The 25,712-nt window shown below is 35.8% G+C and overlaps 2 protein-coding genes across 2 annotated transcripts in view; one reads left to right on the forward strand and one right to left on the reverse strand.

Moving 5' to 3' along the window:
* The first annotated feature begins 4,069 nt into the window (after positions 1–4,069).
* selenop (selenoprotein P) lies at positions 4,070–9,070 on the forward strand. Its single transcript, XM_052564049.1, has 5 exons — positions 4,070–4,226; positions 5,083–5,310; positions 5,472–5,681; positions 5,778–5,895; positions 7,421–9,070. The coding sequence occupies exons 2-5, from the start codon at positions 5,108–5,110 to the stop codon at positions 7,964–7,966; spliced, it is 1,077 nt and encodes a 358-aa protein (XP_052420009.1). The 5' UTR covers positions 4,070–4,226; positions 5,083–5,107; the 3' UTR covers positions 7,967–9,070.
* A 3,682-nt stretch (positions 9,071–12,752) lies between these two features.
* ghra (growth hormone receptor a) overlaps positions 12,753–25,712 on the reverse strand; it is a 33,931-nt gene continuing 20,971 nt past the window's right edge. Inside the window, exons 3-9 of the mRNA XM_052563889.1 lie at positions 21,335–21,467; positions 20,667–20,833; positions 20,391–20,569; positions 18,697–18,850; positions 18,481–18,571; positions 18,245–18,314; positions 12,753–17,694 (exon numbers count right to left, since the gene is read on the reverse strand). Of these exons, the coding sequence (XP_052419849.1) occupies positions 16,771–17,694; positions 18,245–18,314; positions 18,481–18,571; positions 18,697–18,850; positions 20,391–20,569; positions 20,667–20,833; positions 21,335–21,467 (1,718 nt within the window). The 3' untranslated portion in view covers positions 12,753–16,770. The remainder of the gene's footprint in view (positions 17,695–18,244; positions 18,315–18,480; positions 18,572–18,696; positions 18,851–20,390; positions 20,570–20,666; positions 20,834–21,334; positions 21,468–25,712) is intronic.

A 25,712-nucleotide genomic window follows, 5' to 3' on the forward strand; every position in this document is an offset into this window, starting at 1 on the left:
TGGAGAAGGAGAGACTCGTCCCTTTTCTCTTCAGCGGCGAGTAGCAATTTCCCGGCATGGAGTGTTTCACACTGTGTTAGCTTTTCTTTTACCCTTTTCCTGCTGTGTGACTGAACCTTGTACTTCTCATGTTTGCATATAATGCATTGTACTGGAAGCAGGTGTGGGGCCCGCTTGGACGTGCAGGAATCACGGGCGTAAGATCTCAGAGCCCGTGTTTTAACTGGAGTTGCCTCACCATCCTCTGCCTCTACCACTAAAAGTGCAAAACAATAGATTTAGGTTCTGCACCCTTCCCCACATCACTGATTAAAGAAAAATGGTTTGTAACTTTCAGCAGGGTATATTGGTTCCACCTGTTCCCTTAACAAGGGTAATAAACCTGTTTCACAGCTTTCAGGTGTCCGTCCTTGTTGATGTTAATGAGGCCATAATAGGAAGGGTTAATTTTTGCAGGGTGTTTATTTATTTTTATTATATTAGTGATTAAATAAAAATAAAAATGGCATCATTACTCCATTCTTCAGTGTCACATGTGACATCCAGTCTATCACATGATCATTTAGAAATCTTTTTTTTTTTAGTGTTGCAAACAATTCTGCTGTCTAATATGTTTGATGAATAAAAGATTAAAAATAAAAAAAATCTAATAATATAAATCTTATTTATCACTTTTTATCAATTGAACATATCCTTGCTGAATAAAAGTATTGATTTTATTTAAAAAAGAAAAAAAATTACTGTCCAGTAGTGTATATTGTTACAAAATATTTTTATTAAAAAAAAAAAGCAGCAACAGTTATGTTTTTTTGTTTTGTTTTACTTTTTATTCCTCAAAGTATCCTAAAAAAGTATCACATTTTCTGAAAAAATATTAAGCAGAACTGTTTCCAACTTTGATAATGAATCATCATTAGAATGATTTCTAAAGGATTGTGTGATAATTATCCTAAAAATTCAGCTTTGCATCACAAAAATAAATGATAATTTAAAGTATAATAAATTGAAAATCAATTATTTTAATTGTAATAATATAATCACAATCTTACATTTTAGATAAAGTAAATGCAGGCTTGATGAGCGAAGAAATTCATAAAAAAACAAAAAAAACATGAAAAATAGTACTGTTTCCAAACTTTTGACCTGTACTGTATGTCCAATACTGCACTGCCTGTCTATACATTATAATACCAACCTTCCTTTGCAGTTTCTTCAACTGATACTGCCTTCTCTCTTCTCCTTTGTGCTCGTTTTATCTTCGTTATATTTGTGAAATGACTGTAGCACTCCCTGTGGTAGCCAGTGTTAGCTGGTTTGACTAACTGGTTTGTAGGTTCCTGGCTTTGCAACTTGTATGCCTGTACTGCCTCTTCTGCAATGATACCTTCTATGCCCTCAAGGTCTTTCCACAGAAACACTGATTTAATAAATTTCTCCCAACTTATGTCTGTGAAGGGAATGGTGGGTCCACCACTTCCCTCAAATATATGCATACAGCACTTCATGTTTTTTTTTTTTTCATTTCATCCAAGTAAACATTTTTTCATGACGCTGTTTCCAAGCAATACCATTATGTCAAATGTGTTAAATCAGAAGGGTGTATTTATTAAAGATTACAAAGAAATGACAGGATATCGTATGACAAAAGGTGGTTACATAAAATAAAAACAAATATAAATGTATAACGTAACCTCTACATTATTATTTTGTGTCAAACTGAATATGTAACAAAATTAGGTAAAATATTTCTTATCTTAAATAGTACAATCTTAAATCCTGGGCGCGAAGAGCGCCAGTGCGTTCACAAACGCATCACCGACACTTTCCACGCACGCTATTGGCTGAAGGCAACAAATACGTCATGCAGGTCGGACCCCGCACGTAGCTGCTTGGTCTATTCGCCGGGAAAATAACCTGGAGAAAATTACCGATATTATAGTAATGTGCAAAGTGTTTGAGTGGCAACAATTTTTATTTGCTTTGTTGAAAAGCGTATCGGTTACATCTAAAAAACCGGGTTATCCCTCGCCACAGATCATTTGAAAACACGAAATCTCCCCTCGGCCCACCGTCTAGAAGGACAAGAGCTCATCTTTACAGACTGAGACGATCGAAGGTCAAATATTATTTACACATTTAGTAATACAAATTAGCGCGAGAGCTTTCCAATATGCGCGCCACTGAGTGACGTCTGTACTTCCCGGTCAGAGAGCACCTGTCCATCAAAAGCTCACTATCCAATCAGAGTAGATCACTGGTAAGCCCGTCCCCACTTTTTTTTTTTTTTTTTTTTTTTAATAAACCTTTGTTAAACAACAAGGCGTTACAGAATGTAAAATAACAGAGCACAAAAAATGCTATGTAGAACAGTACAGAGTAGCACAAATCTTTTCAACATTCATAAGACCTTTAACAGAAGTAATTACATTTTTAACTGAGGATATTTGAAGTTAAGCTGAAAATGTACATGATAAAATGTTTTTTGCTTCTCTCAGAGCCGAAACATGCGTTATTCATTGACAGACAAAGCTCTCTAATGCCCTCCTCAGGCACAACTGAGATACAGTAGCGTTCCACTCTTGAAACCAAAGGTTCCATGGAGAATCTTGAACATCCATGGAACGTTTCCATTCCACAAAGGATCTTTATGGGGGAAAAGATTCTCACAGTTTTCTTCACATTAAGAAAAATGGTACTTTTAAGAACTGTTCACTGAGAGCTAAAAACGGTTGTTATGGCATCACTGTAATAACCCACTTTTGGAATCTTTATATTTTGAAGAGTGTAGCGTTTAATGTATGACAAAATACTGAGGCTTTTAAACAAAATTATAGCAAGAACTAAGATGTGATTGTTGGAAGCATGCGTACAATGTAAAATTAAATGTAAAAACATGATACAACATAACCTTAATTCATTTATCTGAGACATCAACAGGGTTACACATAAGCTGAGTATGTTGAACCATTGCAGGTTTGCTAGTTAAAAATTAGGCTAATCTAAAAATGATTGTCAAAACTTGAGAGAGAAAAAAAAGCTTAAATCAAATAGATTAGACAATTCCTGAAGATGCTATTGATTTAATGTCCAGTTGTTGCACTTGTTACACATTGACTTGGATCTACAGTTTATTCTATATACTAAGAATATACAAATGTATTGTCAAGATTTACGAGAATTAGTTTATCTACTAAATGATTTCATAACACCTTCTTGAAGTTAACTATTAACTAGCAGTAATCAGTAAAATGTATATTAACTGCATCTAAAGTGCATCACTAGGAGGTCAAACTGTCCTCCATGATCATGAGATCTGATAATGAACATTAACAAATTGATTACTTATAAAACATAAGACAGTCTTGAGACTGCCTTTGAATGTTTATAAAAAGGTTTTTGGATGTTTATGCAAGTTTTAAACACGTCTTGAAAATGCACTCTATCGTTGTTTTTCCAGTTTTACCGAATTTGAAAAACAGGGTTTATCAAAGTTCAGCAAAAAGACAGGAAGTTTCAAAGTTTGATCTCAGCAGGAAAAGTGCTGACACTAACCCAGCTGTGCACTGCTGCACAAACAAAAATTACAGGATGTTAAGAGAACCATGCAAATAAAATGATCATTGATTCTGTACGAATGAATGCTTTGATAACCATGTTGCACACAATGATCTGATACATAATTGGTTGTAATTTCTTTTCAGTGTTGCACCCAGCCCCCCACTTTTCAGTTCTTAGGGAAACAGAAGTCTGGAATGCAGTGTTCGTTAACTGTTTACTATCTGGACATTTTTTATTTATTTTTTTGTGGCAAAAACAAGAGTAACTTTGCTATCAGTTTTTTATTTTTTATGAAAGGGACATGTGTGAAGAAATGAAAATTTTAGAATGGAAAAAATGAAAGAGAAAATAAAAAACAGACTTTGGCAGTGACACATTCCAATACTAATCCACTTAGACATTCTTTTTTTTTTCTCTGCTCAAGCTTTGGCGTGTCCTCTCAAAACACATTGTGGAGGTTACAGATATTTACTGCTGATGCGTGTAACTCCTGGGGTGAATACGTGAGCTATTAAAGTTTTTGAAACAGGGACAGAGGGACCTTTGCCCCGCTTTCAGTTGGGAAAAACAAGAGGAGTATAAATAGGAGGAGCCGTGTGGGAGTGGGTTGTTTTCGTCTAGAACACAGCTCAGAAAGTATCGCTGCTGAAGACTCTCAAGTAAAACAAGTAAGTCACTCATCAGTTATGAGATATAATATTTTTTTGATTTCTTTATTTTTTTTTTCTCCAGCAGTTTTGTAAAACATCTTCTTTGCATTGCTTACTTATTTTTTGGTGTATTCAAATATACTTCAAGTTTAATGTAGCCTAGCTATTAATGCATAATTTAAAACTAGTTTGCACATTAATTAGGCTCTTACAACTCTTTACAATGTCCCTTAGTAGCAGCTGGATGTACTATGGACCTTGTCCTAAACTTGCTTTCATTGACTTTGATCACTAAATCAGGGTTAATTACCGTAATTACAGGTACATGATTATTATATGGCCAATACAAGAACAAAATGGTTATATAACTGCTGCATGGACAGTAATTTCAATATGTGCTGAGTCAAAAGAGACTATTCCCCTGCAGAGGTTCCCTTTTGTTTTGCACCATTTTTTCTGGTTTCCTGTAAAGCTTCTTTAGAACAATATGTACTGTGAAACATATAAAAATTTATTTTATACAAATATTATATTATATTTTTTATATCAGTATATTTTTTAGAGCTGCGACATTTGAATATAGAAATCAAATCAATAATAAAAGAAACATTTTATGTATATATATATATATATATATATATATATATATATATATATATATATATATATATAATGTATGTGTGTGTTTATATATATATATATATATATATATATATATATATATATATATATACACACACACACACACACAACACAATACATATTAGAAATGTTTGTTGTTGATTGTCAAGTTGGAACTGTATCAGCATTTTACAGTTCAAATGTGTTCTTTTGTTTTATGGATATGAGACAAACTGTTGGTCTTTGTGTTTAGGTCAGTGGGTTTGTTGTTCGGAGTCATGTGGAAGGCACTTAGCCTTACCCTGGCTCTCTGCCTGCTGGCGGGCTGCAGTGCAGAGAGCGAAACAGACGGAGCCCGCTGCAAACTTCCTCCTGTGTGGAAGATCGGAGAGGAGGAGCCCATGAAGAACGCTCTTGGACATGTGACAGTGGTGGCTTTCCTCCAGGCCAGCTGATTGTTCTGCATAGAGCAAGCCTCAAAGTGAATGCAGACTTTTTACTTCATACTAATAATTTCAAACATATCAGAGAAAACGTTGATGAGAACCTTGTTTTTCAAACCCTTATCTGGTCACATTCTTGATAGTGTTCTCTATGTACAATGTGTATTTATTTAATCCAACTTGTTGAATGTTCTTCAAGGCTCAATGACTTGCTCCTGAAGTTAGACAACCAAGGTTACGTAAGTATAAACTACATGGTGGTAAACAACCGAGATGAAAGGTCCCAGGAGATGCACCACTTGCTCAAAGAAAGACTGATGAATATCACCCTCTACGCCCAGGACCTCAGTCAGCCGGACATCTGGCAGGCAGTAAATGCTGAGAAGGACGACATCTTGGTCTATGACAGGTTCGGCTCACCACTCATCTAGTTCAATTCACCTAATGAACATGATCACTATACTACTTTAATAATAATATTCCATTAAACACCTTTTACTACCAGGTGTGGCCGACTCACTTACCATCTGTCTCTTCCCTACACCATCCTGAGCCACCCACATGTGGAGGAGGCCATAAGACTTACTTATTGTGATGGTATTTGTGGAGAATGCAGCATCGAGGTAAAACAGCAGTTATTATACATATAGTATGTAATATACATAATATTTGCTTTCTGTAAACCTAGCTCAACCCCAGTTATAAACCTGACCAGAATAAAAAATAATAATAATTATCTCCGTTATTTTCATTTGCTCACCCTCATGTTACTAAACATGTGATGCTGAGAATGATATTAGATAAATAGTCAAGATCCAAAAAGCACATAAATGTACCATAAAAGAAGTCTGTATAATCTGTGCTCTATTATTTTATTCTCTCAAAATCTTCCTCCATCCATCATAATCTGACGCTTCTGTTTGTTTACGTAAGTGCGCTCTGCAGCATATAAGGGGAAGAAGGCGGGGCTAAAGAAAGCTATAATACATTTCGCTCGTCTGTTCCATAGACTGTATTATAACCAGCAGGTCTGTCCTTACAGCCGTAGATTTGAATGTTTGCAAGCGAATGCAAAATGCACAGGGAATTGACGTTACAATAGCTAATTTTCCCACTAGGAGGCCCCCTATCAAATACAGTAAATAGCCAGTAATTTTTTTTTTTTTCCGTTTAGAAAAACAAATTCATAATATATACACTGGACCTTGGCATCCCATTAGGAACAATATACTTTTTTTAAACTGTTGTTTTTAATTACAGATATTGGTATTCATATTGTTCATTTATTTGTTATTTCTCTGTATATGTTTACTACTGTTATTATTTAATGGGTATATATCCTAAAACAACAACAGAAAACTTAAACATTTACTTTTAATATAAATGTTTTTTCTTAGGCTTTGGTTTTTATAATATATGTGATGCATTCAATACATAAGAATAAAAGCATGTGTAAAAAAAGGTTCTTTCTCTTCTGGGTTCTAATCTATGGCTCCATGAAGAACCTTTGACATTCTTGGAACCTTTCCATTGCACAAAAAAGTTATTTATAATGGAAAAAGGATCTTTAGATTAATAAAAGTATTTTTTTTGTTTTGTTTTTGTTATTTTTATTAAAATAATTGTCATAAGTAACACAGGTATATTTGTAGCAATAGCCAACATTACATTGCAGAAATTTTGTCAGAAATCATTAGGAAATGAAGATATTTTGTAAATTTGTAAATTTCCTACAGTAAATATTTTAAAACTTAACTTTTGATTAATAAAATGCATTGCTAAGAAATTCATTTGGACAAGCTTAAAGGCAATTTTCTCAATATTTGGATTCTTTTGCACCCTCATATTCCAGATTTTCAAATAGTTGTATCTCAGCCAAATATTCTCATATCCCAAAAAACATACATCAATGGAAAGCTTATTTATTCAGCTTCCAGATGATGTACAAAACTCAATTTCAATAAATCAACCCTTATGATGGTTTCATGGTCCATTGTCACAGACGGTCTTCTAAGAACTGTTCACTGAACGGCGATTATTTGGAGAACCCAAACAGTTTCTTTTATGGAATCTTTTAAAAAGAAAAACTTTTGGAAGCTTTGTTTTTTATGAGTATTTTCAATTTGCCATTTCCTCTGGTCATTACAGAGTTCACTGCAACTTGAACAGTGCAAGAAATCCACAGATGAGAATACAACAGAGGGAGAACAGCATCATGGTCATCACGGACATGGTCATGAAGGGCATCAACCCGACGGCGTGGAGAGGCACAGGCATCATCATCACCATCACCACCATCACCACCACGGCCAACAGCAGGTTGATTTGGGTCAGCAGATGCTGGTCCAGGTTGACTTCGGCCAGGCAGCCGTTGAGCCACCAATCATGAAACGGCCTTGAGCAAAGCACACTAGGTGAAAGGTTCAGTACAGCTGACAGCAGGGGGCAGACGCTCCAGCCACCAGCTGATGCTGACACTGACGACAGCTCTTCGGCGACAGCAGGCGTGTGGCAGGCCTCTGACACTGTGAGGGGGCTCTTCCAGCCTCCTGACACTGACAGGGCCTGAAGGAGGAAAACCACATCAGGGAGACCTGACAGTGACGTCCCGTCCCACAAGCTGAATGAGAGCTGTCGCAAAAAGCCTGAGCCTGACCAGCAGGGGACGCCAGTTGAGTATGACAGGAGAAGTAAACAGGGCCGTTGGCTTTGTTACAATCTTGTCTGATCATTTATAGCTTCACGTAAACATCAGTGAACCCCGTACTGCTGGTCAACGCTCTTGCTTAATCTTACCAACTAGTATTTACACCTCAGTGTGTGGCAGCACTGGACCTTGGCATCCCATTAGGAACAATTAGCAAATTGGTTTATGTTAGAAGGAAGCGAAATCATTCAGGAACATCTAAATTACAAAATGTGCACTAGATTCGGATATTTTTTTGGTTACATCAAACAAACTTGAATGGGTCCAGTGTCTGTTTGCTACTGAGAGTGTGTTAGGTTCATCATGTTAGTGTCTTTTCTTCTCTAGATGCTTTATGTGGCCTTTATGAAGGCAGGTGCGGAAACTATGCACTAGTGGTGCCTGTTTGATGTTAGGCCACACAGAGCAGAGGGCAAAGGTCATGTAACATCCTGTAACCCTTGCTATATCCAATCAAAGCTATCCTATATGAACATCTGGGGTATTAAAATCTCTCTCTCTCTCTCTCTCTCTCTCTCTCTCTTTTTTGTTTTTTGCTCTGGTATTCAGTAAGATGTTGTAGTTTTGCCGTGTGGAGATGGAGGCGGTATTGCAGGCAGAGAGATTCCAATCTTAAAAGTTTCTTCTTAAAGACCAAACACTGTTGAATTATCTAGTCTATATCTGTTTTTAAATAAAAATCGAATCTATATCTGTATTCCTCTAGTGACTAGAACAGATGTTGTAAGGGGACTGTGAAATGCATTTCATATTTGGCATTACAAAATTGTTAATGGATTATAGGGAAATGCACAAAAATATTTTTTTCTTACTACACAATTATAAGAGTGGAATTTGTATCCAAGGGAGTAACTGGAAAAAGGTTAAGTCGTTGTTATCTTAGGAAAGATTGTTTGCAACATTTTACATACTTAATGAAGGTTTTCTGGAAAATCTAGTATCACCTGGGAGATCTGAGAAACTGTATGAAAAAAATGTATGCTGTGGTGCCGATTAAATGTGAATGTAAAACGCATGTGAAATGTAAGACAGAAAGAAAACATGTTACTCAGATAAACTCAAATAAAGTAAAACAAACAAACAAACAAAAAGGCTACTTTGATTTTTATACCTAACATATATTGAACAGACACAAATAATCCTACCAGTAAATCAAAATGTTACGCTTTGACTGTTAACTTGATTAATTTGAATTAATTACTTATAAGAGTTTATTATACATTAATAGATAACATATGATTATTTGTTTTATCGTTTAAATCATTATTTACTTTTTTATATAAAAAATATTTTTCAAAAAGTATAAAATATTTTATTAAGATGTTATTTAATAATACAATATTTTAATGATATATTTAATAATATAATTAATAAATGTTCATGAATTCATTTAAAATATATAGGCTAACACATTTTTTTTTCTGAAGATGAATAAATATTGGTAACCTTTTATTTCACAGTGTCTTTATTATATGTAACATGTACTTGTGGTAATAATAGTTAACCCTACCCCTACAAGTACACTTTGTACTCAGTACTTGCGCAATTACATTTCAACTTGCACCTTAAAATAAAGTGTAACCTAAATATTTAATTATATTATTTTCAACTTATTATATCTTTTATATTTTATTTAGATATATTTGTATATGTATATTATTTTAAGCGTGATTGTAATCGTTTAAATCATTAGCAAATGAACACATTTTTTAAGGGAAAATATAACAAAATCTGAAACCTGTTCAAACCTGTTCTTTTCACGGTTTTATGTCATTCCGAAGTTCACCAACAGATGGCGCGCGCGCACTAATTCATTTTTCGTCTGTGTTGCTTCCCTTTGAGAGCCTCTCCAACATTTTTCTCCCAAACCTGGACTCATGAGCTGTCTGCAGTGTTTCCTTTTAAATCCGGTTAGACACACAGATGTCTCTAGCCGTGGAACTTAACACACTCTCCTGGCAGAAAACACAGGTAACGTGAGAGAGAAAGTGAAGGAGAAATGAAACATTTTAACCGCTGCCATGCAACACCTAATTGCCAAATTATTTTATTTTTTCAGAACATTTCTCGGAGTATTAAGAGCAAGCGTCTAGGTTGCAGACTTTGGGTTTCTACGAAGTAAATACTAAAATAAATATTTACCAAATAAATCTAAAGCAAGCAGAACAACCAAATGCCTTCCGTTTCATTCTGTTATATTTATAAGTGAGATATTCATCGACACTTAGCAAAGAAATTGTAGCCCTAGTTTCGTTTTAGTGCCACAATCTCAGAAAAAAGGTATAAAACTCACTGGCGCGGTATTATTTTAAAGGGTACAAAAATTAACCATGGTTTTATTTTATTAACAGTTGTTTTTACCATTACTATAACCATATATTTACTACAAATGCCATTATTAAACTATGGTTAGTGCTGCAAAATCATAGTTCATTTGTGGTTAACTAGGCTATAATAACCACGTTTGTTTGTGTGTTGCCTTTTTTTTCTGTTTTTCTTTTTAGAAAAACGAATTAATTTTCCTTCACACATGATATGCTCCTCAACGCGAGTCGAAGACTGACATGGAAGAGATGAGATGGTTGAATAAAGTTGTTTTTTTTTTTTGTTGAAGCTTCATAAAATTAAGTTTGAACCACTGATGTCACATGTCATGGACTCTTTTAACTATGTCCTTACTACCTTTCCGGACCTTGAACATGGTGGTTGCATTGTGGTCTATGTGCAGGGTCAGAAAAAAAAAAACAACTTAATTTGTGTTCTGAAGATGAAAAGGTTTTATGGATTTGGAAGGACATGAATGCGAGTAATTAATGACAGAATTTTCATTTTTAGGTAAAATATCCCTTTAAAATGCTAATGTGTACGATTTAGATGTAAATATATACCTTTTAACTTTTGAACTTTTTTTCTTGAGAGAGTATAGTGAAAATATTCATGAAGTAGATGAGCTGTTTCTTTCAGAGCGCATGACTTGCAGGATAGTAACCAGACTTGTCCGTTTCATTGTTTTCAAATCAGCAAGGACACTGTGGGTTGTGTGGACAAGCAATTATTTGACCCTGAAACATTTAGCATAAGATCAAGAATGACGTTCCCTCGTTTCAACAGCCCTTGAGATGCCATATAAACGTCAGCTCTCAAACCTCCCGTTCAAAGCATGCAATGCAAAAGGTCAACAAGCAAGTCGAGGCAATAAATGGTAAGGGTGGGTGGCTTTGATGGGCTTAATTGGCCTGAAGATCCAGTGCAGGAGAGCAGAGACTCACGGCCAATTACTTACAATGTCCTGAGAGGCGGACTGTGAGAGTGGGCTACACAGATCCAATCAGCTTCACGCAGTGTTGCTAAGTATGCACCGCTCGCCAAATTGCCTGATCTGCTTTCCCTATCAGCCGGGGTCCTGCTGCTTCTCTATCCACTTAGCAGAGACCGGAGAGCTTCTATCTGGTCCTTGCTGGACGCCTGCTCTTCCCCTCGCTCCCGGTACATTAAGGCTTTCGTGGTGTTGACCTGGCCTTCATAATGCATCAGGCCTTCTCCACAGCATGGCTCTCAATAATGTAGTTAAGTTAGTCTGTCATACACATCACGCCAACATCGTACTAATGGACCCCTTGTGCTGTAGGTTACAGTTTGTTCCTGTTTTCCTTTACAATGCTGTGAAATGAGAATGAAGACAACTTCCTGAGGTGTTATGAACTGGATATTTATGTGTAAGGCAGATGATTCATTTATTCACATGATGTCCATTAACTCCATGGCAGACCACAGAAACAATAGTATATTAAAAGTAAAAAAGTATATCAATCATATTAATATTATAATATATATATATATATATATATATATATATATATATATATATATATATATATATATATATATATATATAGATAGATAGATAGATAGATAGATAGACACACAGTTTTCTGAAGATTTTTTATTTGTGCACTAGAAGTTTGGGGTCTGTAAGATTTAACTTTTGCTCACCAAGGCTTCTTTTATTTGATTTAAAATACATTAAAATAGTATTATTGTGACATATTATTACAAATTAAAATAACTGTTTGCTATTTGAATATATATACAAAATAGTGTAATAAAAAAGTTATAATTTTTTATTTAAAAAGTAATTTATTCCTGTGATAGAAAAGCTGAATTTTCAGCATCATTACTTCAATCTTCAGTGTCACATGATCATTCAGAAATCATTCCAATATACTGATTTGGTGCTCAAGAAACATTTCTTATTTTTTTTATCAGTGTTGCAAACAGCTGCTTAATATTTTCACAATCCTTTGATGAACCGAAAGTTCAAAAGAACAGCATTTATTTGAAATGGTATTTTTTGCAATACTAAAAATGTCTTTGTCATATTTTTTAATAGATTTAATGCATCTTTTATGAATAAAATAATTTATAGTAAAAAGTTACATTGTAAATAATTCATATTTTAAAATTCTAATGAATAAAATAAGTTAGTAACTATTATTTTATTTTATAATAAATACAATTCAATTGTAATAATTTCTATTCACTACAAAGGCAGAAAGGCACTAAAAAGGCACTACACTTTTCCTCATCTGTAACAATATTGTGGACTATAGGTTTAGTAGAACTCATTTTTATGGTATATTGCTTTATAAATGTAGACTCTTGGGTGGCCATAATGCAAGTCTAACACGTTTTCTTCTTTCACTTCTATTGCTTGCTTAAAAATGAATTTTGTTAACATGCTGGAGGCTTTTTTCAGTTGTTGTTCCCAATCAATCTTGTGTTCATGGCTATTTCTGTTTATTTTTTACCAGTCCGTCCTCACCTTGAGGGAAATGATGCTTGAAAAGCCGAAACATATATTTTCACAGTAATACCCAAGTGCACAGTACACACATTCAGTATACTAGTATTACTTGCAACAAGATGAACTTAACAGTCCATGTCTATACATAAAACATGAAACAACCATCAGCATATGGCTACAGATAATCTAATAATTTGAAGCTATCGTTATGAAATTGAAGAAAACAGAACAAAGCAAATGCTGAAAATTAAGATCATCTGAGGTATGAGGAATTCAACCATTTCCAAATAGCAAACTGTACAAACGTTTCAATAACAAACCTGAATCAAGTTCTTTATAATGTCTCTAGTAATGCTCAGCAGTGTGCATCAATAAGGCAAATACATCATTTGATCAAAAATTGGCACAAAACTGCTCCAAAAACTATCTAGTCACATACAGGACTAACCGTACAGAAGATTAAATGTACTAGCATGTCTATATCATCTGCATTCGTCAACTTGCATGTACAGACAGGCATTTAACTGCCTATGCATTTTCAGAATTTCGCAAAAGACAGAGATTCATAAGAAAATGCTACATGAGAAGGAAAGCGATAGGAGCAGCACATTCAGCGAAGCTTAAATGCATATCGTACACAACGTACCATGAGAGCTTAAGACATTTCCATTAAAACATGAACATGCTGGTTTCACAGCAATGGCAGCAGCAGAAGAGTTGTATAATACTTGATATTTCTCAATAAGGCGATATCTTTACATATAGAAGAATGGCATGTTGCTAACCACAGTGTTAAGATTGACTACATCATGTATAGGCCTACTATGAATCATATATACACAAAATAAACATGTGCAGGACTTCCTAAGTGAAATCGTTACTCCTTATCCTCACTGATTTAGCTTATGTCCGGTTGTGTGTGTGTGGAGGCACATAGAGTATAGGCCATTAAAAATCAGTTTTATATAACAGAAATATATATATATATATATATAATAATTAATATTTCTGCATGTCATAATATAAAAGTAAATATTTTAACAGTTTTTTTTTCTTTTTCTCCAGCTCAATATAAGAAAAAGCTAAATATTTTCTCCTGTACCATTTTTTTTTCATCTCTACTGCAGTATCTACACTACATATATCTCTAATATGAGCTTCAGCATCAAGTCTTTCCCTCCAGCTCACTGTTCAACAGTTTTTTGGTCACATATGTCTTCGGTGTATCTGTGTGTTCGCACAATAACAAAGGCTCAGCATCATAATTATGGCACTTCATTCTACTGTGGTACAATAGAACAGACAAATTGTACTCTAAATAAATTATTAAATCAAACAATACACTTGATAAGCCTGAGCTGTTATTATGAGAACACATACACTACCCTCCAAAAGCAATTTAAAGAAGTTTTGTATTTAAATTGATTTTTCTCTGTAAACAAATCTGTGGATCTGAGATTAACTCCAGAATTTACTTGTGGACTATCAAGAACTCCTTAAGTTCTCCAGAATGTTAAACTACGTGCAGGTTAAAAATAACAGTACATTTTAGACCTTTTGCATACTAAGGAAGAAAACTGACCACAAAGTCTGCCCTAGACATGCAGGTTCTGCTTATGGCCTCTGTACAGATCTGGCAGAACATCAACAGGGAACGATCAGCCGTGTTCTGTGATGTCCGTAAATAGCAAAGTATGGGAAGTCATTTACAAAGATCAGTTCATCCAAAACAATATTCTGCCATTGTTTTTATGCACTCTCATGTTGTTGTAGAGTGTTATTTTAGGTTTACAAATTGGACTATACAACAAGTCATCCCTGAATTGTTCCAGAACTGACTGACTTCACTCTTAAAAATAAAGATTATTTTTTGGCATTTAGGATTCTATGCAGAACCTTGAACATCCATGGAACCTTTCAAATGCAGAAATCTATCTATCTATCTAATTTTGTTTTTTTTTTTATTCTAAAAAAAATTCTTTTAGTTACTGTTCACTGAAAGGTTCTTTGTGGAACCTTTTATTTTTAAGCGTGTTCATGACCCAGTCTCAATGGAACTGAACATTATCACTGAATAACAGCTTCAATTTTGGTTTGTTCATCACACAAAGTCATATTGATGACTTTTATGGGTCTTTAAAGTCATGCTCTTTTGTTTTAGTAAATGATGAGGCTGTGATCTGCCTTAAGAATCAGTTTAAATATAGATTGAATTGAACTACTGAACTATTCCTTTAGCTTCTGTTGGAATATGCAATATTAATCATTAAGTGCAATTCATTGTGTCAAATGATTTGCCAAACTGGCGGTGTACCTTTAATATACTTGTTAAAGTTTGGGGCACAAATAACCTAAAAATTGGAATAAAAATCAAACACTTTGGGGGCACAAATAAATCAATTCAAAATCAGAAGAAAATTAACTGCTTTTGGAAGGCACTGTAAGTCTGCAACTACAATAGACACCTGAAACAAATCAGGAGCCAGTATGCAAGGATCATAGGCAAACCAAATCTAAAGCCTCCTTCTTAACCATCATATACCTCTACTGTGATCCTCTAAAAACAGAGAACATGTAAGAGTCACAAAGCGCTCAAAATAAGCTCATCTATACAACTTAACAAGCAATACTTTTTCTGTACAAACTTATCAACAGCACAGAATTACATTTGTGAGAAATTCACAGACTGGGTGGCTTGAGAACTCTTGAAAGTCAATTGTTGTAAATAAAAAAAAAAAGTTTTTAATTCTCCAGTTATTATTTCTTCTATTATAATGCATGATTTCATAAAAGAGCTGTAGTTAAAAGCAGCTTTTGAGGCTGTGGTGCTGTTTCTAGAGGACATCACACAATTAACTGTCCTGACAAGAATTATAGCCTTATTTAATGGCAAGTCTTTGTCTAATAAAACAAGTCCAAAAATTGGCACATCTTTCCCAGCTATCCTGTAATGTAACTCCCATTGTAAATGCACATATACATTTATAGTGTCTTCTTCAATATAAAACTGCTACATGCACAAAGATAACACATAAGAAAACTTGCCATACAGTTTGCATTGCACAGCAAAGACTCTACAAGCGCCGTCTTTTCACAATTCCCCTGGATACATTAATACAAATAAAGACAAGTTCATTTGTCACTTTTTGAACAAGCAAAGGTAACACCTTGTTCAGTGGGCTAATATAATTACAAAAAATAGTCTCAACATTTTCTAGTAATGATCTCAAATATTACACTCATATATTTTATATATATTTTTTAGTGTTTTAGCATACTGAAAAAGTTCATTTTTCTGAGTTTATCCATCTGGCTATGGCAGAGGATGAAATGTGCAGAACGGATGCAGCGCTCAAAACGGCTCCCATAAATCTGAGGAAGCAGGTTCCCTTAACAAGATAAAAAAATATCGACTCGTCCACAAAACTCAAATAATTTGATTTCAAGAAAAATATTTTTGGGAACCTTAATATGATGCAATGGAATATTTGTAAAATTCCGTATGCGAGCAAATCCAGGTTGAGGAAATCACAGTAAAGCGATACGACTTTCACTTGTGTGTAAACAATTTAGTTTAAAGATATGTTTGGATTTATCTCATTGAATCTGTTTCATCCCAATGCCACTGTAGCTCTAGATCTGTATCTTTGTAATAAAATAAACACATTTTCTAAATGGTTCTCTGACACAGCAAGCGAGCATATTTCTGTAGTGTTTTTTTTTTCTTTTTTTTTTTGCATGTAACCAGCTGATGTTTCTGATTGTAAAATGCTAACACATTTAAACTCTCTTGGCGAGCTAGCGTAGCACTACTGCAACAGCTAACAGAAAATAAACCTTTTCAGCTCCTTCCATTTTGTAGCGTACAGCAGAGAAAATTAATGTGCAGGATTTCCATCCCGTGTCGCGCCATTCATGCAACTTTGGTTTCCAGCAGTGAGAAGGTACAGTACAACAAGACCATGAACTTTGCACCTTTTAGTTCCTTCACGGGGTCAGGTTTCCCAGAAAGTCTGGGGTGAGATATCCCATGGGCATGGTTGGCATTGCTGGGAGGTGTTTGTTTGGGCTGTGAGGGCATATCGCAGGCTGTGAGGAAGGAGGATTCAGGAGGAGGCTATGCTGGGCATCCACTTCCTGCACCACAGTATAGTCTGACACGGGGGGCAATATGGGGGATGGAGGAGCTTCGGGAAGGAGGTAAGGCATCTGGGAATCACTGGTGGACACCAGGTACTCCCCGTTCCAGAGGTTCCCCTCAACAGCTTGGGTTGGAAATGTTTGGTACCCCTGCTCAGGACCAGGGCTGGACGGCACGTTGGCAGAAAGTTGCCTGGCTGTGTTCTCTGAGGTGTAGGCTCCATCGGAAACCAGCTGGAACTGTATCTTCTTCTCATTCTCTTCTTCCTTCTTTTTGTCCAGAGAGCTGTTCAGTTGTCCAGGTGAAAGCACCACTCCTCCTGCTGGTGTGAAATCGCTTACTTGGGCATAAAAGTCCATGTTAACCCAGCTGGGCACAGCGGGTTGCTTTTGAATGGGCGTCTCCTCAACTTCTGATGTCTGTTGGACGCCAAGGTCAGGGATGGACGAGCTGCTTCTGGAAACCAGTGGGTGGTTATCTCCCCGTCCGGAATGGCCAGGCAGAAGGGTAGCCAAGTCCTCGGGATTTGGGATTTCTGGGTCGTAGCAGCTAGCACGACCTGAATCGTCGTCGCTTTTGAAATTCAGGACGTGAGAAGAGCCTGAGCGGGACAAGCCCAGCAGATGTTGTGTATCAGAGCTCTCATTCTTCTCTGCAGGGTCATCAAGGTCCAGCTGGATGAACTCCACCCATGGATCCTCATGGTAGAAGTCCGGCTTGTACATATCCTGACTGCTCAGCAAAGAATTGAGCTGGTCAAGCTTTCCATTCTGTCAGTGAAAGAGAGAATATATGCTGTTATTAGATAGGAAATAAGAGCTATAAAAATAAATAAAACTGGGATAGAAAAAAACTACACTTAATCATTTTCAAAAACATTTGTATGTCCTACATTACATTATTATGTGGGTATAAGTGTGTTTGTTTTCGATTGCTCTTGGGGTTTAATTGTTTCATGCTTACACATCACTCTAAAAATGGAGTACGAGGGTTGTTTAATTAACAAGTCCCCAAGCTTTTTTGGAGATTTTAATAATTATGGGATAACACCCACAACATGTCAACAATTTTGACCTTTTCAAAACAATCAAGTTCTGCAGTGATTCATGCCATTTTAAAACTCATGGAAAATTTGCACAGAGGCGTAATCATTTCAGTAATAATTAAATAATTCTTATTTAAGACACTGGACAATAAATTTGCCATGCTGTATATACTGCATTACACATTCCTTGCAATTACAAATTTAATTTGTATTAAAAAATTAACAAAATAAAGTACATGTTCATGTAAAGTTGTACATGTTTAATGCAGAATTACCTTCAGCAGCTCTGGGTCGATGCCTTTAATTTTAGGTGCAGGAATAGGTGGTAAAAATATTACCATCAACCTGTGAAAATAAATGAGCAAAATTTTGTAAATGAAAAACTTTATATGCATTTGTAATTGTGTGTTGTTCCAGGGGTTGTGTAGACAGAGCAATTCCCAGCATATAGCTAAACAAGAAAAAAAAAAAAACTTAAATATTAATCTTACATTTTTTAATAAAAACTCACCTCTGCTGCTGAGAGAAGATGAGGAGGACAAGAAGAATCACCACTCCAATCATTCCAAAAATCAACACCAACGTCGTCGGGAACGTTGATTCTGTGCAAAGAGAAATGGTGTTTTCTTACCCTGGAGCAATTTGCTTAACTGATTCCTGATGGTTGAGCTGCACAGCTGCTTTCACTTTGTGCGAACAACAAGTAAAGTGTCTGGCGTCGACTAACCTTTGCTTGGTATCTGTGCCACATGCACAATGATGCTGTCACTGAATTCACCAAAGTTGTCAAAGGCTGTCATCTTGCAGCGCACCCGGACTTCATACTCTTTGTCAGTATGTAAACCGTAGATGGACTGCTGTGTGCCACTCTCCAGGTCCAGCTGCAATAAGAAATGACGAAAAAGTGAATATGAAAAGCACTTAACAAGGGATTGAGCAATTAACTAGCATTTGTGAGCCATAACATTTACTCAAAGAGAAAAATCGATATGTGGAAAGAACTGTACGTTTTTTTCCCAGGACTGTCAATTTAATGTGTTGAGAAATGGTAAACAGATTTAATGTTCATTTAGTTGACAAATTGCTAAATGGATTACAGTGGACTGTAGGGCAATGATATGTAAATAAAGCAATATTTAAAGCCACTTTTTCAATGCATATATAATAACATAATGACTTCCTTTGAGGGGCTTTTCTCAACAATATTATTTATTTGTTCTCCTCCAAGCCTTACATTTTCGTACTAATCTAGCTATATTTAACCCACAAAGAGAATAACTGTCAAGAACCTCACTAAAAATAATCCTAAAAGTTTATATCTGAAACTCTCTTGAGGACCCCAAAAAGCGAATGTGCTTGTATGTGACCTCAGCAGAGGGCCTACAGGAATAATTGTAACAGTGAATCATTCCCCTCTGATCTATTCAGGCCTGCCAACATACGGCAGTGATTAAACATGTGGCTCGGTGTGGTTTTTCGTGTGTCTGCTCAGGCTGGGCAGGACCGCTGGGCAGGCCGGGAGAACGTGGCTGTCAGGGAGTGTAAACCGAGAGAGCCCCTGAAGAGCCTGCCAGATGCAAAGATGTCCCAGAACTAAGCCTGAATTACAGAGCACATATGACTGCTCTGGACAAGCGGTGACCCTTTTAGAAAGAGTATATGAACACTGGTTTGCAATGTGTCTCCAACACAAATTGTATTTCTCAGAATACAATAAATAGCGTGGTACAGCCAATTTCCTCCACCGCAGTGCCTGGGAGTACATCAAGAGAGGAAGATCAAAACAGCTTCAGAATGTTCTGTGATGGTTCGATGAACTCCATAAACTTTCTTTTAAAGATGGCTTCTCTAGGTCTACAGTATTTCATGCCACAGCTCTGCTCATTTTTAACCCTCACTGGCTGATAAAAATGTTAAAGGTTAGGGTAACACTTAATTTGATGATGCCCTTGTTACAAGTTACATGTACTGTACTTACTATAGTAATAACAATAAATTATGCATAATTACATGCAACTAACCCTAAACCAAACCCGAATCCTAACCCTAAACCATACAGTAAGTACAGTACATGTAGTTTATTAATAATACTTAATACTTACATGTAAATGAATTACATTGTAATAAGGACAGATTAAAATAAAGTGTAACCAGGGCTTGTTTTAATATATTAATGTGAATGATAAATTATTTAAGCGGCATTTGTATATTTATGCATGCTTTTACAACCTTTTACCAGGACACTACAGCTAGCTAGATAGATAGATAGATTAAATACTGCAATTTCAGTAGCTGGGTGAAAGTCCAAAGCACAAAATATCTGTGACTATAAGTCATGTGTATGGCTTTTAATCAAAATGAATCTCTCCCACACATAACACTGTTACTTTAATAGCTGCCTAGAAACATTTTAAGACATACCATTTCCCAGTGGGAGTTGTTTCTGACCCGGTACTGAACCTGGTACTCCAGGCTCATCCAGCCCATCTGCACATCTGCTGACGGAGGGGGAGCCCAGCGCACAAGGATGTCATAGTGCAACCCTGAGCGACTCACATTCAGCAGAGTCCAGTTCAGCCCAATTGGCGGGTCAGGATGCACTGAAAAGTCACAAAACATTTGAAGTCAGACCTGCAGCACAGATCATTCTGTAACTGGGTAAACCGCCATGGAGCAGTTTCACAGCTATAAACTCACCTATGTTCTCCACCGTAAAGCAGGCCTCATCATAGGTTATGTTCTCACGAACTGAGCGCAGCTGAATGCAGTAGGAGGTCCAGATCTGTGTGAAGGTCTTGTTGAAGTAGCACTCGTTTTTCACAGTACGTGTGTAGTCTGGACACTCCTGCCACTCAGAGAGGGCACTATATGACAGTCAATGAAGAAATAAACAATTTTATTAGATGTATAGAAATATTAGACACCTCAGTACAGTATATTTAATGTTATAATTTGAGATTTACAAGAAATATTTTAACTGCTACTATGTAAAAGGAATACTACTGTAAAAAAGCCCCTTTTTTGTTTAAAGTGTTTGAAAACCAAATGTTATTGCACTTTTGTTCATATAGGAGTACTTTTAAATTTAAAAAGAGCACAATACACTAATCTCGAATGCATTATTGAATTTTGTGCATAACAAGATAAAAAAAAATTGTTGCCCAGCACTAAATATATTATATTATATTATAAAAATTGGCTGATTTGTCATCTTCTACACCCTGAATCCTATTTAAGAATGAGTCTTATCATACTCCTGAGTCCTGTGTAACTTTAAACATACTATTTTGCCTTTTCTTTAGCTGCACATGTGACAGTGCAAGGTCTGCTTCTTGTGTCTGTGTCTTTTAGTGTTTGTCTCTTACTGTTTTGTCATGTAGAAGACCCTGAGAGCCCCAGGCTCGGTGAGGTTCTGGAAGATCCCAGCGCTCCACCAGCAACGGAAGGTCTCCTGCTCTCTGGAGCGGCAGCCCGTAAAATGAGGTCCTCTGCTTGGATCTGAAACAGGAAGAGAAAATAGAATGGGCTATAAAATGAACGAACAGCCTGTATATATTATTATTTAGATAGACAAATAAATACATCAATTATTCTTATTATACACTGTATGTACTGTATGTACAGTATGCTGTCTTTTGGCTCATTGTCAGCTCTGTCCTCTGCAGTTGAGCTCCTCTGGTGCCAAGTTTACCAGCAGCCCTCTCCGTCCTCTGCTTTTGCGCAGCCATAAATAAGCCTTGGAGGGTGCAATTGATTTCTCGTCCTCTATTTCTCCACTCCTTTCCTAACTGCAGTATAAATCAGTAGAGCTTGCACGTGGCACCAAATCGGCTAAAGGTATCAAGATTTTCTACAACAGTGTTTCTAAATTGTAACTGCAAGAGTAAATCCAGGTTAAATTAATAGCGGCTTTGGGGATGGAGAGGGCTGTTAAAAAATCTAATTTACTCTGAAGAAACGTTTGTGCTGAGGATCCCTTACACACCCATTTTTCCATATTCTCCTTCGTCTAGCCCGCGTCTGGTGACAACAAGATGTATTTCCCCCATCCCACAGCTGCTGAGCGCAACAAAACTGCGCCACAGTGACACTGGTCAGGACTGATCATGTGGGGAAGGGATTTCCAGTGGCTTAAGTGTGTGAGTTCACAAGAACGCATTCACATAAAACGGAAACACAAACCTTGCTTATGAAGGTGTGCTGAATTACTACAATGAGAAAATCACATTATTAAGTGATTTTAAAAACAAATCTACTTCAAAATCACTTTACAATGATAAATATCGATACATAATGCTTCTAAAACAACTTCTGAAAAGGACAAAAACCAGGGATGCACAATATATTGATACCACTATAGTAATTGATAATAGATATTACAACTTCAACAAAGAAATGTATAATTATTGGATCTTTAATTGTGCACTTGATTTTTACATTTAGATTATGTTTCCCATTATCTAATGCCCACTTAAATACAATTTTATTTTTTAAGTGTTTTTAATTATACAGATTGAATTTATTTAAATAGTATATAATTTTTGTATTAGCCAATTAAAGAAAAAAATATCTTTCAGCCATTCTTAGTCATCATTTAATAAAAATCTTTGCTGCTCTACAACTACATAATTTTTTTCATAATGCTCCTTTTGTGTACCATGTATTAATAAAAAAGGAAAAACATATGAGAAAGACACAGCGCTACCTGAATCACTAATAGACTTTAAAGCTTTAGTCTGGATTTTCTCCGTGTCTAGAACTCTCTCTCTTCCCCTTTCTGATTCCCAAAACTCTGTTATTGCTACTCCCACCTCCGCTAAATTCCGGCATGTGCAATAAAAGAGTCTGCTATGGTAGCGATTAGGTCTGAGATGAAAAGATGATTTGTGGGCCACTGCGGAAAGGATGGGGACAGAACAGATAGGGACATTATCACCAGTAAATTGTTCCTGGTCAATATTTGGTTTGGTGCTGGAAAGGCACAACGGTCTTCGAACACACACAATTTGCTCAACAAAAAGATGTTGCAAAAGCAGCTGTAAAAATGCCAAATGACAACTTCGGGACCAGTTTCAACTGTGTTAGATGTCAGTTTGGGAAACTTTTTATCACAAACAAATTGGGTGTGGTACAAGTGGAAAATGTGCTTTGGCTATGCTTTTTATGAGGAAAACTATGAAGAATAAAACCAGGTGCCCTCATGAGAAAACAGACTATAAATTAAAATCATATTTTTTCTTTGCTACAAAACAATCTCCCATAATATTAAGCAGAGAACACAAATTGTTTGTGGGATGTTTCACCATAATCTCTTTTTCTGATAATTATACAAGCAGTGTTTTTGCGTATGAAGTTGAAGAGCCAAAGTACTTGCGCAAAATAGAGCTCATCTATCATGCAGATGTTTGGCAGAGCTGTGGAATCCGATATGATATACGTATGTGGTTCTGAAGGCATGATTATTTTGTACGTGTACTGACCAGTGATTCCTACTCAAGAGATGTTACAAATCATTAATGAAATGCAATATGGATTTCTTTTTTCAGCAGGAAATCCACTGAATAAATCAAATTAGGTTTTTATTTTCAGTTCAAACTTTAACACTGATTTTGCAAATCATGAGGCTAAAATTCTTCATGTGATTCTGTTAATTCCCCCCCCCCACTCCATTTCAGGTACTTATGAATAATAAATGAACATGCAGTTGCTTATGCACACACCTCGTGTTTGAAAAATTAAATAAAGCTACAGCTTGTGTGGGTGAAGGTTTCCCGTGAATGAAAATCATGATGTTTACTCAGCTTCCCGCAAAGACAGACCACCGGTAACTAAGATACCAGCCCAGACAGAAACCCAGGACAAATGTTTTCCACTTCAGCGAGCCGCAAACTTCTGAATAAATAGACCACATTTCAGCAATTAAACCATCTTGATGGATTGCGATCACTTGAAAAAGCACCTTTATCACTGGCTGCCCAGCAAATGTCTTGATTGGCTCAGGGTTATGAGCTGCTGAGCAGACGCACCATCTTTTCCAGCTCATTTGCTGCAAAGACGACAGTTTAATAGCAGAATCAGAAGAAAGTGCGTACTTCAGCGAAGCTAAGAGACTGTCAGATAGCATGTGTCCACTCGCACAGTGTCAGTTACACATGTGCACTTATGAGAGCACTTACATAAGGGCTTGTTAGCTTCTGTATGTATGCTGTTACAGTTGTGCGTCATTCTGGAACCATGTGAAACTCATTTGACAGTGAGCATCACTGTGCCCTACTTACACTGAAGAACCTAAAGTAAGCACTAAGAAATATGTCACATTAGTGCATTTAATTTAAATCAGAATGTTACCTTGATAACATGGCTTTGCTTCATTGAGTTGTCTTTAGAAACAGCTAGCCACCAAGGTTTGTACATAAAAAACCTTCTAAAAACAGCAGTTGATTGAAATTAATAAATTAAATACAAACTCCTTACAGATTGAAGGGGATTTTTATTCACAATTTTTAAGAATGTTATGTACTCAAACTGAACATTTCAAACACAGAACCTTAAACAATTACTGTATACAATAAAAATGAGATATTCTATTTAAATGCATTACCATTCAAAAGTATGGGGCCAGTAATTTTTTTAAGAAATAATACTTTTATTCAGCAAGGATGCATCATATTGCTCTAAACTGACACTAAAGACCTTTACTGTATAATGTTTCAAAATCTTTCTATTTCAAATTATTTCTATTTATCTTTCAAAAAAAAAAAAAAAAATCATCAAAGAACCCTGGAAAAAAGTATCAAGGTTTTGCTTTCATCATTTATAATCAGCATATTATAATTATTTCTAAAGAATCATATGACAGTGAAGACTGGAGTAATGGCTGCTCAAAATTCAGCTGTGTCATAAGAGGAAAAAATAATATTTTAAAATATATTAAAATAGGAAACTTGTTTTAGTTGTAATAATACTATACACTATTACTGTTTTTACTATTATGGATCAAATAATTGCAGCCTTGGTAAGACTTTTTTCAAAAACTTTTTAAAAATCTTACAGACCCAGACTTTTTAAATGGTAATGTATGTATAGTACAGTGGGTTTACAGCCCACTGACAGGTGAAAACTGCGATAGCTGGCAGATTTACCATTACATTATGTACGCTGGTGTGGTGCAATAAACAAACATGAAAACATGTAAAGAATATTTCCTACTCATAGTCTTTGGATGAATGTGCATGGATATAAATTACAGGGAAAACAAACATGTCACATGAGTCTCATCATCTGCAAACAGTTTCCTTCAAAAGAGCAGAAAATGCTGTTTGTAGTTTTATGTGTTTGGTGTGAGGGGTCACTTGAACACCTCAAGCTATTTGGAAACATCACAAAGTGAGTAATCAAAAAAGAAATCCTGGCCTTTCTGAGAAAAACGACATGAGAACATTATGCTCCATTAGCATATGGATGCGTTTATTACCAGACAGGGATTCCAAACCTTTATCATAGAGAGACAGAACATTATGATTATCATCTATGCACTATCCACAGATAGCTGGTTGTTTTTCAATTTATTCAATGGCAACTGGTTTCGCAAACATTTTAACAAATATGCTTTACAACTTATTTAGAAGTAAATACTGAATAAACAAACAGCAATGGCTCGACGTAAATCCCGAGCTCATGATAGTCTTGATTCATATGGCAAACACATAAAAGAAGCTAAAACATACCATTTACTGCTTTGTT

Source organism: Carassius gibelio, chromosome B8, assembly GCF_023724105.1.
Source record: "Carassius gibelio isolate Cgi1373 ecotype wild population from Czech Republic chromosome B8, carGib1.2-hapl.c, whole genome shotgun sequence".
Lineage (NCBI taxonomy): Eukaryota > Metazoa > Chordata > Actinopteri > Cypriniformes > Cyprinidae > Carassius > Carassius gibelio.